The 14,537-nt window shown below is 40.9% G+C and overlaps 1 protein-coding gene across 1 annotated transcript; it reads right to left on the reverse strand.

Moving 5' to 3' along the window:
* Positions 1–2,608: 2,608 nt before the first annotated feature.
* LOC121282886 (RNA-binding protein 45-like) lies at positions 2,609–11,081 on the reverse strand. Its single transcript, XM_041196697.1, has 4 exons — positions 10,378–11,081; positions 8,262–8,661; positions 3,293–3,399; positions 2,609–3,023 (listed from the first exon to the last, which is right to left on the reverse strand). Exons 1-4 carry the CDS (start codon positions 11,079–11,081, stop codon positions 2,609–2,611), a joined length of 1,626 nt encoding a protein of 541 aa, XP_041052631.1.
* Between the last annotated feature and the right edge of the window lie 3,456 nt (positions 11,082–14,537).

Consider the following 14,537-nt stretch of genomic DNA (forward strand, 5'->3'; position numbering starts at 1 on the left):
CAATATGGCAAAAATAAATCATTCCGCAAGAGTTCAGAGATTGCATTAATTATCCAACTATTCAAACACAAGAGCAGTAGGTAAGTGAGTGACAATCATGGAGAAATTTTCTTACTTGTTATCACGGAAAAAAATCCTTGCTAAGATCATGCTAAATCACTATATCAAGCATATAGTGAAGAAACTCTTGATAGCACATGTGGATTCAAAAAAGACAGACCACTATGTCAACTGCCATCAACTTCAGGAAAAGTGTTGAGAACAAAGCCTGGAACTTTCCTATGTTTCGTAAAGTCTTCAATACAGTCAGTATTGGCCTCTGCCAACTATTGGCCAAAGTTGACTGTCCCAAAATGTTTATCCAGATGATCTGCCAGTGCAATCTTGACAGAGACATGGAAGATAGTAAAGTTTCCAGTTTTCACCTCATTCTATGTCTCTAATGGACTCTCACAAGGTTGTGTTCTAGCTCCCAGCTTGTTTAGTACCTTGATTGCTTCTATGGTTACTTAAAGAAGTAATCATTATTTCAGAAGAATGGGAAATGGTGTAATCTCCGCAGCCCACAGTCTAAAAGTAAGACTTTTGAAGAGCTTGTTCAGGAGCTACTGTTTGGTGTTGACTCTGTCCTTGCTGCCTACGCTGATGAGGACCTCCAAGTTATTATGGATCATTTTTCAGTTATTTGTAAGAAATTTGGCCTCAGAATCACTACGTAGAAGACAGAAGTTATATGCTGGCCTGCGCCCTGGTAAACTGCGTGCCACTCAAAATCCTATTGTAAAGTACATTGTCTTCAGTGGACAGGTTCACCCATCTAAAATCCACCATATCATGTGCTGCATTCTAGATATTGTGAACCACAGATTGGTTGGAGCCAGTAGTGTTCTTGGAAAGCTCCTTGAGAGGTTATGGGTTAAAAGGGTATTAAACTGATTAAACTGGCAACAAAGCATAAAGAAGCTACAATGCAATAGTTATAAAATCCTTACTTTTTGTGTGTAATAGCTGGATCACTAACAGTCACTACTGCAGGAAATTCAATCATTCCTACTTAGATTGCCTCAAAGATCATGTAAAATTGATGTTGGCACAAGATTCTGGCACTAAGGTCATTGGAAGAGTAAATATTCCAGGAACATTGGCAATAAGAGCAAAGACACAACTATGCTGGGTTAGTCACTTAACTCAATTGCCTGATAGTAGATTACCCAAGAAGGTACTTGTCAGTGAGCTGAAGCTTGGTAAACACTTATGTGATAATTAGTTCAGAAGGTATAAGGACTTTTTAAAAACTAATTTAAAATAATATGGCATCACAGCTGACATATGAGAGCATAATGCTTATGACAAGAAAAAGCAGCAGAAAGTGATTCACTTGAAGCAACCAGCTAGCCAAAAAAAAGAGCCCAAAGGAAGCTAAAGGAAGGATCAGCCTTCAGGTTAATCTGACATCTGATGTCATGTCTCTGGGAAAACATTCCTCAAGAAAATCCAACTTTCCAGCCACATAAGAACACACATGTATTAATTGGAGATAGATTGTGGGCTGTTGTTGTATGTTGGTTGTGACTAACTGAAGAATGATTGCTGAGGCATTGGTATGTCTAAATAATAATTGGTTTATAAAGCAGAACTTTACACAGATATACATGACTAGGTGTTATTCTGTCTAAGCTAGAAGTATTCTCCCTCTCGTCTCTTGGTCATGTGTCTCTTATATCATCATGTGTGTTTCCCCAGTCCCACACATTAACCCTTTCAACCCTGATCACCCTAATGCTACATCTCCCCACTAAGTCTTCATCCATATATATTTTACATTTATATTTACATACTACCCCATCTCCCCCGTCTCTGATTTCATAAATTCAATCTGCCAGGAGGCTTCATAACTTTCCTCGATCATGTTCTTGTCCAACTTGGAAGATCAGTAGCCTCTCTTCGAACTTCTTTTTCTTGACTTGGTTGGTCTTCACTGAGAGTTGCAGTATCTGGTTCTTTGTCAGTTTGTGACTCAACATCTGGTTCTTCTAAATGTATGATTGATGGTTGTCTTTGAGGAATGAAGATAAGATTTCTCCTGTTCCTTCTTAAAGTACCCTCTGAAATATGCACTAAGTGAGATCCCTATCCTTTGTTATCCCTCTTGACGGTTACTCCTTCACTGCCTTGATCTTTTACCTGGACCTGGACTTGATTCTTTTCTTTCTCTCTTCGCTGTTATAATTCTCCTGGTCACTTGTCTCTCTCTCTCTTGATTGGATTTTGTAGCTTTATACCTCTCTGCATTTCACATGCTCCCTATCCTGGTCTGTTGAATTCGCCCTGGTTCCTTTGGATAGTGCTGTCTGTCTTTCTTTGCTTCTGAAGTGATGACTTCTTGTAGCCTCTTGTTCATGAACTCTTTCTGCTTTCTCTGGAAATAACTGCTTAGGTAGGATGTGAAGCTATGAGGAAGCCACTTGATCAATAACTTGCTTTCCTTCAAAATCCAGCAGGCCTGGTGTAGCAATAAGGTCAGTGTCTTCCAGCATGGAAGAGGCAGACATTGTATGGATTGGTTCTGTGTCTAATTCTGGGCTTTTTTGACTGCTAGCATCCTTGATTACCACTTTTGGTGACGGATAGGTGCAGATGTACTTTCTAAAAGGTCACTATTGTTGGATGAATGTGGTATTGTAACAGTGTATTTTGTCACTTGAGTTTCATTTTCCAGCTTCTCAGCAGAACCACAAAGTGATGAAGGATCATTGTCATACTCAAGTACTTTCTGGTTTAATTGGTTCACTATGTCTTCAGTGTGAACAAGTTCACTCACTCCTTCCTGGACACCTTCCTGGAAAAGGGCTGGATTATCAATCTCTATGAAGAGTGTCAAAAAATCAGAGCAGAAATCACAATCCAGATCTTCAGGGCAGTTGGATAGTTTCAGCGGTTCAATTTTGATGTCATCCTTGGATGCCTGTTGATTGACATCATCCACTGTCTTGATGAGGTTGAGGTCTGTACAGGCTTTTTGACTTAGAAGAGAGAATTCCTGATTCTGTAGAACATATGATGCTTTTCTTTGTACTCGAGAATTGCCTGTAATGTACCCCTAACTTGTAGTTTGATCCCTCCTGGACAAGTAACTGGGTTTCAGTTGGCATCAGGCATTGTGTTACTAACCACAGTTCTTTGTCTGATAAAGATGTTACACTTGCTCATGTATCCAGTTTAAAGTTGTTGATATGTCCATTAACACAAATATCTGTGTTCCAGAATGTGTACTTGAGGTCTTTGATCTCACCCAGGCAACATTTTTGTTTCTTGTTGAGATTCCTGGATACTGGTGAGGATGTTGGTTCTTGGAGGAGTGAAGTCAGAGCCAAATTTGTGGTACCACTGGCAGCTCAACTGTACAGGAGGAGAGAAAAGAGGGGAAGAGCAGTAGTGATAGGGGATTCATTAGTTAGAGGAACAGACAGACGTTTCAGTGACCCTAGACATGACTCCAGGATGATATGTTGTCTCCCTGTGCCAGGATCAAGGATGTCATGGAACGGCTGCAGGATATTCTTCTGGTGGAGGATGAACTGCCGGAGGTTGTGGTCCATGTCAGAACCAACAACTTGGGCAGGAAGGGGGATGAGGACCTGAAAGCAGATTTCAGGGAGCTAGAAAGGAGATTGAAAACCAGTAATCTCAGGACTACTTCCAGTCCCACATGCTAGTGAGCCTAGAAATAGGAGAATTGAACAACTGAACATGTGGCTAGAAAACTGGTGTTGGAGGGAGGGCATCAGGTTTCTGAGGCAATGGGACCGGTTCTGGGGCAGGTGGGATCTGTACAAGATGGAGGGGCTGCACCTCGCAGGGAGATTCACTAGTGCTATTGGGTAGGGTATAATCTAGATTGGCAGGGGCATGAGAATTTGAAAGGGAGCTCAGATTTGAGGGAAGCAAAATTGGTAAAAGGAAGTACAAAAGTAGAGTTCAAAAATAGAAGAGCCATAAAGCATAGGCAAGCATTAAATAGGATCAGAAAAGAGAATAATGTTAAAAAAGCAGGATTAAAGGCACTCTATCTGAATGCATGTATCATTCGCAAAAAGGTTAGTGATTTGAATGCACAAATTGAGGTAAATGGGTATGATTTAATTGCCATAACAGAGAAGTGGCTACAGGTGACTAAGATTGGGAACTGAATAGCCAAAGATTTTCGGCATTTAGGAGGGATAGGCGAAAAGAAAAAGGACGTGCAGTAGCACTCTTAATAAGAGACGAGGTCAGTACATTAATAAGAAAGGATCTTAGATTGGAGGATCGTAGAATCAGTTTGGGTGGAGCTAAGAAACAGCAAGGGGCAGCAAACATTGGTGGGAATTGTTCATAGACCACCAAACTGTAGTGCTAATGTTGGGCACGGTATGAATCAGGAAATTAGAGATGCATGTAATGTGGGTAATACAGTAATAATGGGCAACTTCAATTTACACATAGACTTGGTTATCCAAATCAGCACTAATGCTCTGAAGGAGGAATTCTTGGAGTGTGTACGGGATGGGATTCTGGAGCAACTAGGAATTGGGCTCTTTTGGATTTAATGTTGTGTAATGAGAAAGGGCTAATTAATAACCTTGCTTTAAAGGAGCCTTTGGGAAATAGTGACCATTCTATGATAGAACTTTGCATTAAGTTTGAATGCGATATAGTTCATTCTGAAGCTAGGGTCTTAAATCTGAAGAATGGAAATTAAGAAGGTATGAGGGGCAAGTTGGCTATGGTGGATTGGGAAAATACACTAAAAGATTTGACAGTAGATAGGCAATGGATAGTATTTAAAGAAATACTACATGATCTACAACAGAAATACATTCTTCTAAGGCACAAACACGTAAAGGGAAAGATAAATCAACCATGGTTAACGAAAAAAGTTAAAGATTTCATTAGATCAAAGGAAGTGGCTTTTTGGAAATCAGTTCAAACAGAAAACTAGGTCAAAATCCTGGAACTCCCTTCCTAACAGCACTGGGGTGTACCTACACCACATGGACTGCAGTTTTTCAAAAAGGCGGCTCACCACCACCTTTTCAAGGCTAGTTAAGAATGGGTAATAAATGCTGGTCTTGCCAGTGATGCCAAAATCTAATGATGTCCCATCTCCATTAAAACGAAAGTGGATGGGTTGGAGGCTATTTGGAGTCAAATTTGAGATTTTTAAAGATGTTTTCACTTTTCACCTGACTCAAACCCACCTGTTTTGGGAACAGGGGACAGGGTGGTTAGAATTCCCTTCAGTCTGTTTTTGTTAATCTTTATCTCTTAAGGCCAGCGGTGACAGATCTTTGCTATCTACCCGAGCCTGACTTCAGACAACTTCAAGACCTGGGAGTTATTCCCATGCCAATTTTTAGCCTCTGATATTATGCAGTCATCAAAATTCTACAACAGGCATTAGAACTGAAATACCCTTAGAAGTACAAAGGCGGAAATTTGAGAATTCTTTCTGATCAATTGACAGGAATTAATCTAGTATTACTGACTTTGTCTCAATGTTCCTGATTTTAATCCAACTTTCCATTGTCAACTCACTCCTTTCATTCAAATTCAATTTCAAAAGTATATTTGCCATGTACACATGAGCATATATAGTCTAAATGTGAAAAATATTCATGCTTTTTAAAAATTCATTCATGGAACGTGGGCATCATTGGCTAGGCTGGAAGAAGTTCAAGCCCCTCAGTTGCCTGACATAACTCAGTTATCTCAGCTCAGTAAATTTTAGTTCAGTCTGGTCAATTGGCACAGTGGCCCAGCCCTATCTCACCTAATCAGAGCCCCCTTTTTAGGTAATGAGTAGTTAGGGTTTTGAATGCACTGCCTGATAGAGGTGGATATAGATTCAATAATAGCCTTCAAAGGGGAATTGGATGAATTCTTGAAGGAGAAAGGATTGCAGGGGTGTGGAAAAAGACTAACTGAACTGCCCTTCATAAGACCCAATGTAGAGTTGAGCTGCTGAATGGCTTCAGGTTGCTCTGTTCGATTCTATGATTCCAGTAAATTAGGGATGGACAAGAAATCCTGGCCTTGCCAGCAATGCCCACATCACATGAACAAATAAAAAAAAGTGTGATGGCTCTTTGAAAGATGCTGATCAGGCATTATAGGTTAAGAGATGAGTTACTTGCTGCAGAATTCCCAGCCTCTGACTTGCTCTAGTAGCCACAGTATTTATGTAGTTGGTCCAGGTAAGCTTCTGATCAGCGGTGACCCTTGGATATTTACGGTGGGGGAATTCAGCAATGGTTTGTGGGGGAATTCAGCAATGGTAATGTCTTTGAATATCAAGGGAAAATAGATTCTCCCTTGTTGGAGATGGTCATTGCCTGGCACTTGTGTAGCGCAAATGTTACTTGCCACTTAACAGCCCAAAATGAGTGTGTAAATATGACCAGAAGGGCAGTGATATATCCTCCATCTTCTGCAAGAACCACAGCTATATGAAGCAAAATATGAAAATTACTGGAATAACAGGGTTGTAGTGCATTAACATTGGAGGGAAACTGTGACACTTCTATCTGGTAACAAGAAATTTGTAAACAGCAACTGAAAAAACCTCATGAACATTTAGTGATCTGTGCACAATAATATCTAGATCCTTTCTCGCCCAACCTCTTTCAGTTTTGTTCTCTGTAAATAATACATTTACTCCCATGCATGCAACTACATTTATCTAAATTAAACACCATTTACCAATGTGGGCACACTTTCTTTGGATTGGATTGCAGTGCTCTACTGTTTTAACCTTTGCACAGATTTTGATGTCACTTGGAGAGTTACTTACCATTCTCCCAATACCACTGTCTAGTGGTTTTAATATAGACTGTTCAACTGTCCCAGGCCTAGAACTGATTCCTGGGAGATATCTTTAGAAGTATATTTCCAGGTTGAACCACATCTATTTACTACAAATTTTTGGCTGTGGAATCAGCCAATTCCTAAACCAGTGTTTCAAACTCTAACTGATACAACCTTTAATCTTGTTAAGTAACCTAGTGTGAGGTATCTTTAAAAGGCTTTCTGAAAGTCCAGGTGGACAGTGTCTACCTCATTTCTCTCATTCAGTACCTCAGTGCCTTCCTCCAAAATCTATCAAAATTGTTGGGCATGACCTATTTTTTCAAAACTGTACTGTGAATTTCTAATAGCCACTTCCCTTTCCCAGTGATCATAACGGACATCTCTTATGATCCCTTCCAGTATCTTCTCAATAATGGATGTTATATTGATAGATCTGTTGCTCCACGGCTCTGATATATTTCTTAGTTTGAAAAAAGGAGTTACCTGAATTAGCTTCCAGCATAAGGGAACTATCCCTGACTATATTTAGCTATTGAAGATAAGGGTAGGGGACTTACAGGGCACCTGTCCCATCTAATTAATTATGTTTGGATGGATATTAACCAGACCTGGAGCCTTATTAATTTTGAGCTTTCCTAATCTATCCAAGATGACAATACTATATATTTTAACAGTACTAATGATATACAATACAGAGGCCAATTTCCCTAGCATTCCCCTACCCAAATCTGGAACATAAGCATTATCTATGAGTATATATGCCAGATAGTCAGCCACTTTTGTAAAGTTAGTCCTCTTAAAATCCAGGACCAGCATTAGATTGGCTGCAGCCTTGGTTTGGCCAATAAGATTAAACCTAATAACAGTTTGTTCCCTCCAGTGTACTTACTGGTACAACTTAATCGTGGTTTTCATCTTGAAATATGGGCTTAATTTGCTTTGTACCTCCGTCAAAATATTGTGGAATGAAGTCATTCAGCAAGTATACAAAACCAGAATGTCTCACAAGCAAGTTTTATTTTGCTCCATACAAGTCATGTAGGACCACTCAATGAACAGATATAATCCAAATTATTAAGACTGGGAATGCAAAGGTTACATAGATTTAAGCAAATTTCTACAAGCTACATACTTTGAAAGTTCCTATCTTAAACACTGTAAATCAAAATCTGTCGAGATCTTAATTTGTTGCCTATTCTCACAAGGTAAAATTAAACTAACTGCTCAGTTGCTAGCAAAGGTCATGATGGAAGTTACTGGGTACTTTTAAATTGGCCAGACAGCCAGCCAGCTGATGTAACCCCTCTCTTTGCACATATCTTTTGTGAAACTTCTTAGTGTGTTCTTTGGCGTTTGACTGACTCTTCCCTTTGAGGATCAACGTTTTGAGATGTAGGTGCAATAAAGTCAACCTGCAACTGAGATATCGGAATACAAGTGCTTCCTCTGCAACCAGATGAAGAAGGGTCTATTTGATGGCCAGCAGGAATGGTGCAGGTTATTGACATCATCTGAGCCGCCACAAGTTGCAAGGCCATCATTCCAATTGGGTTTGATCGCCTGTCACCATGGGCATCTTCAATGTAATTAACTCTCAGCTGATTGCCAGGTGGGTACTCGAATCCATGCAACTTTTCTTTGGCATGTACTGCTGATGCCACATTGTTGTACCGAACAATAGCATGACCCATATTGGGGTCTCTCTGAATTTCACAATATTCCAGTCCTGGGATAACATCGAAGAGACTATAAATCTGCTCATGTGTGAGCATGCATCTAGTAGACACTGAAAGGCAGGTAGTAATATTTTCTCCACCTTTTGTTTCACTAGCTCTGATTTCACAAACACCTCCCATTTCACCAGTTCCCCTTATTTCGCCACCTCTCATCTCACCAGCTCCTCTCATCTCACCAGCTTCTCTCATTTCACCAGTTCTTTCTCCACCTCTCATTTCACTGACTGCTCTCATCTCAGCAAATCCTCTCATTTCACCAGCTCTTTCTCCATCTCTCATTTCACCAACTCTCATTTCACCAACTCCTATAATTTCACCGACTCCTCTCATCTCACCGACCCCTCTCATTTCACCAGCTCTTTCTCCACCTCTCATTTCACCGACTCCACTCATCTCACCGACTCCTACCAATTCACCAACTCTGCTCATCTCATCAACTCCTCTCATTTCACCACCTCTCATTTCACCAACTCCACTCATCTCACCGACTCCTCTCACTTCACCAACTCCTCTCATCTCATCAACTCCTCTCATTTCACCAACTATTTCTCCACCTCTCATTGCACTGACTCCTCTCATCTCAGCAACTCCTGTCATTTCACCAACTCTCATTTCACCAACTCCTATCATTTCACCGACTCCTCTCATCTCACCAACTCCTCTCATCTCACCAACTCTTTCTCCACCTCTCATTTCAACAACTCCTCTCATCTCAGCAACTCCTCTCAGTTCACCAGATATTTCTCCACCTCTCATCTCACCAACTTCTCTCTTTTCACCAGCTCTTTCTGCAACTCTCATATCACCAACTTCTCTCATTTCACCAGCTCCTCTCATCTCACCAACTCTTCTTTCTCCACCTCTCATTTCACCAACTCCTCTCATTTCACCAACTTCTCTCATCTCATCAACTCTTCTCATTTCACCAACTTCTCTCATCTCATCAACTCCTCTCATTTCACCAGCTATTTCTCCACCTGTCATTTCACCGATTCCTCTCATCTCACCAACCCCTCTCATTTCACTGACTCCACTCATCTCATCAACTCCTCTCATTTCAACAGTTCTTTCTCCACCTCTCATTTCACCGACTCCTCTCATTTCGCCAGCTCGTTCTGCACCTCTCATTTCACCAATTCCTCTCATTTCACCAACTCCTCTCATCTCATCAACTCCTCTCATATCAGCAACTCCTTTCATTTCACCGACTCTTCTCATTTCACCAACTCCTTTCATTTCACCGACTCGTCTCATCTCACCAATTCTTCTTATGTTACCAGCTCTTTCTCCATCACTCATTTCACCAACTCCTCTCATCTCACCAACTCTTCTTTCTCTACCTCTCATTTCGAAGAGTCCTCTCATTTCACCAGCTCCTCTCAACCCACAAGCTCCTTCATCACTTCTCACTTTACCAATTCCTCTCATTTCACTGATCCCTCTCATCCCGCTAGCTCTTCTTCCTCCACATCTCATTACACCGACTCCTCTCATTTCACCAGCTCTTGCTCCACCTCTCACTTCACCAAGTCCTCTCCTCTCACCAGCTCTTTCTCCATCTCTCACTTCACTGAGTCCTCGTATTTCATGAGCTTTTTCTTCATATCTCATTTCACCAAGTCCTCTCATCTCGTCAACCCTTGTAGTTCCTCTCACTCCACCAGTTCCTCTCAATGCCCCAGCTCCTCTCATCTCTCCTGCTCCTCTTTTTCCACCTCTCATTGCACCAATTCCTCTCATCTCACCAAATCTTCTCATTTCACCATCTCCTCTTGGTTGTTTTCCAATTTTATCATCTCTTATTTCATTTGTTTCAAAGTTGTTAAAATCATGAAAAGGTAATATATTTTGACCTCTTAGGGGATGAAATCCTGGCCCATATGACAGTAAATTTTCTTTGACCCCTGCCACATAGTTATTCTCAGAGTATGTAGGTTTATTTTTTGGTTCTGCAAGTATTGCCTTAAAAGATCGGTCGCAGTTTTCAATGGCCTGAGCAGCCTGAGATGGTTTCAGAAATCTCACATAGCCAAAGCCTTTGCTCTCCCCTGTTTTCTTGTTCTTGACAATATTGCAGTATTCAATATCTCCAAAATCCTTAAACTTTTCCCTCAGGTCATTTTCTGCATAGGATTTTGGAATCATAACAAAAATTCTAGTTAACTCCTCATCTTCAACATCACGGTGGCTCTTAGATCCTCGAGACTGTGCAATGAAAACCTTGATGGGTTTGGTGTCCCCAGTGAGAGTCTTGCCGTGCATGTCCTCCATTGCTTTACAGGCCTGCCATGATTTGCCGAACTTCACGTAGGCGATGCCCTTATGGTTTTTGGACTGTTTGTCCCGCACTACCCAAATATCCTGGATATCACCAAAGAGGGAAAATTTCTCTCTAATTGCCTCCTCTGATATTGATTTGCTGATGACCAGAAAGAGTCGACTATTGGGTGGATGATTGACATTCAGAGTAAGACGTGAGCTACCACCATCCTCCATCATTACCAATATCAACCGAATTGCGCCTCAGCTCTTCACAACCCCACACACTTCCCCGAGTTGAACTCCAATTGCATATTTTTGCTCACTCACGAAATCTGTCAATGTGTTTTTAACTTTCTCGTCCCAGCTACGCAACTTACTGTGCTTCTTAACTTTGTCTTTTTGGCAAACTTAGACATACAATACGTCTGTATTGTTGTTGAGGTTGTTGTAGCCTGCTACCTATTGAAGCTCTTCACTCCAGGAAGTCCTAGAAACTCCCGCCTTAAGTACCTGACAAAGGAACAAGCCTTTAGATTTTAAGCACAAAACAGGCGACTGAATAGATAAAGTTAATGCTTTTATTGTCAATTACGTGACTGTTTTATGAGTTGGGTTTTTTTAATACCAGGTCCTGAAGCTAAGAGAAAACAGAAGGGAACAAAGCATTTTCAAGGTATATTTTGAGTGATGTCATTGTTCCTCTTCTCTTTCTTGTTTTTGGTAACTGTTTACTAACTACCTTTTCTTTATTAGTTATCATAACTCCTTCGTGATTTTTGTTCCTGTTTGCTTCTGTAGATTAGTAGGTTTGATAGCTATTTACTTGTAACTTATTGCTGTTTTATTGGGATATGTGGGTCAGTCACATACAATTCTGACATACATCTTCAAGTGTGACTGATGTGCACTAGGTGAAAGATCACAGAATTGTTACAGTGCAGGAGGAGGCCATTTGGCCTGTTGTGTCTGCACCAGTTCTCCAAATGAGCACCATTCCTCTGCCTTCTCCCTTTAACCCTGCACATTCTTCCTTTTTAGATAACAATCTAATTCCCTTTTGAATGCATTGACTGTGGCAGAGGCAGGTTTACTCAGGCAGTGTATTCCAGGCCCCAACTACTTGCTGCACGATAAAGTTTTTCATGGCGTTTTTGCTTTTTTTTTTACTAATTACTTTAAATCTGTGTCCTCTCGTTCTCAATCCTTTCATGAATGGGAACAGTTTCTCCCTATCTACTCTGTACGGAGTCCTCATGATTTTGAATACTTCTATCAAATCTCTTTTCAGCTTTCTCTTCTCCAAGGAAAAGAGTCCCAACTTCTCCAACCAACTTCATAACTGATGTTCCTCATCCCTGTGACCATTCTTGTGAATCTTTTCAGCACTCTCTCCAATTCCCACACATCTTTCTTAAAGTACAGAGTCCGGAACTGGATGCAATACTTCAGCTGAAGTTGAACTAGTGTCTTATACAAGTTTAACATTACCTCCTTCCATTGGGCTCTATGGCCCTATTAATAAAGCCTAAGATGCTGTATGCCTTATTAGCCACTCTCTCAACCTGTCCTGCTACCATCAATGTTTTATGCACATAAACACTCAGATCCCTCTACTCCTGCATCTCCTTCAGAATTGTGCCCTCTATTTTATATTGTCTCTCTGTGTTATTCCTAGCAAAATGAATCACCTCACATTGAACTTCATCTGCAACTTGTCTGCCCATTCCATCAACTTACCTATGTCCTTTCGAAGCTCTGCATTAACCTCCTCACAGTTCACAATGCTTCCAAGTTTCATATCATCTAAAAATTTTGAACTTGTGCCCTGTACACCAAGGTCTAGGTTATAAATATATACCAGGAAGAACAAGGGTCCCGACAATAACCCTGGGAACATCACTACAAACCTTTTTCCAGCCGAAAAAACAACCATTAACCATTATTCTCTGTTTCCAGTCACTCAGCCAATGTTATATCCCCTCATATTCCATGAGCTATAACTTTGCTCACAAATCTGTTGTGCAGCACTGTATCAAATGCCTTTTGGAAGTCCATGTACACATCAACAGCATTGCCCTCATCACCTTTCTCTGTTTGCTCTTCAAACAACTCAAGCAAGTTAGTTAAACATGATTTTTCCTTAAGAAATCCATGCTGGTTTTCCTTAATTAACCCTCATTTGTCTATGTGACTATTAATTTTGGCTCGAACTATTGTTTCTACATGTTTCCCCACTACTGAAGTTAAACTGACTGGCCTATATTTGCTGGGGTTATCTTTACACCCTTTCATGAACAAGGATGTCACATTTACGATTCTCCAGTCTTTTGGAACCATTTCCGAGTCTAAGAAACATTGGAAAATAATGGCCAGAATTTTCAGGTCGTTGGGTGGGCAGGCCCAGGGGCGGTTGAGAAACGATTTGCCACCCACAATTTCATGCCGGCTGGCAATTAATCGCCAGCCAGCATGAAATGCGCACTTAAAAGCTCAGTGCTGACAGGGTGGGGGCAGGAGTGGTGCAAGCGCAAAAGTCTGCGCATGTGCTGGGGAGCACGCACTGACAGGGAGCTGCCTCAGGGAGCTGAGCAATTTTAAAATCATAAAGAAAGATTTTTAAAATCTGAAAAAATTGTCCCGACATTGGACTTACTCACAATAACATAAACAGAATAAAAATTCGGCCCAAAAGTTTATATTTATTTTTTATTTAATTGAGGAAACCTCATCCCGTCTGTGGATGAAATATCCTAAAAAATCCAAAAACTACCTGGCCGATTTGCTTGCCTGCCAACCATAAAGTTGGACGGGCAGCAAAATATAGCTTTTAATTAATGGATTAATGGCCTCTTAATTCTCAGCAGGCGTGCTGCTGACTCTCACATGTGCCTGCCAACCGAAATATTGCGTGAATGCGCAATGACGTTGGGACACTTGCCCGATGTCATTGCGCGCTATTTTACGCCTGGTCGGGTCAGGTATGCACCTGCCCGCAGGACGTAAAACCCTGCCCTATGTAATTTCTACTCTCACTTCATTCAGTATTGTTGATGCATCATATCTGGTCTTGGTGCTTTACCAACTTATCAAGTATAGTCAGGCTATCTAATACCTCTTCCTTAACAAGTTTAAACCCTTCTAGTGTATAAATCACCTCCTCTTTCATTGTGGCCTGGGTAGCATCTTCTTCCTTGGTAAAGACAGATGCAAACTATTCTTTAACATCTCAGCTAGTCTCCCTGCGATTTTGGTCCCTAATCACATCTACATTTACAGCACTTTTACCATTTATATGCCTAAAGGAGATTTTGGAATTCCCTTTTATGTTAACTGCTAGTCTCTTTTCATACCCCCTCTTTGCTTCTCTTATTTACTTTGTCACTTTCCGTCTGAAGCTTCTATATTCAGCCTGGTTTTCCATTGTATTATCCACCTGACATCTGTCATAAGCATTATTTTTCTTCTTCATTTTAATTTTTTATTCATTCATGCTATGTGGATGCTGCTGGCTACACCAGCATTTATTGCCTATCCCTAATTGCCCTTGAGAAGATGGTGGTGATGAGCTACCTTCCTGAACTGCTGCCGTCCATGTGATGTAGGTACACCCTCAGTACTGTTTAGAAGGGAGTTCCAGGACTTTGACCCAGTGACAGTGAAGAAACAGCACTATATTTCTAAGTCAGGAGG

Source organism: Carcharodon carcharias, chromosome 10 (assembly GCF_017639515.1).
Source record: "Carcharodon carcharias isolate sCarCar2 chromosome 10, sCarCar2.pri, whole genome shotgun sequence".
Classification (NCBI taxonomy): Eukaryota; Metazoa; Chordata; class Chondrichthyes; order Lamniformes; family Lamnidae; genus Carcharodon; species Carcharodon carcharias.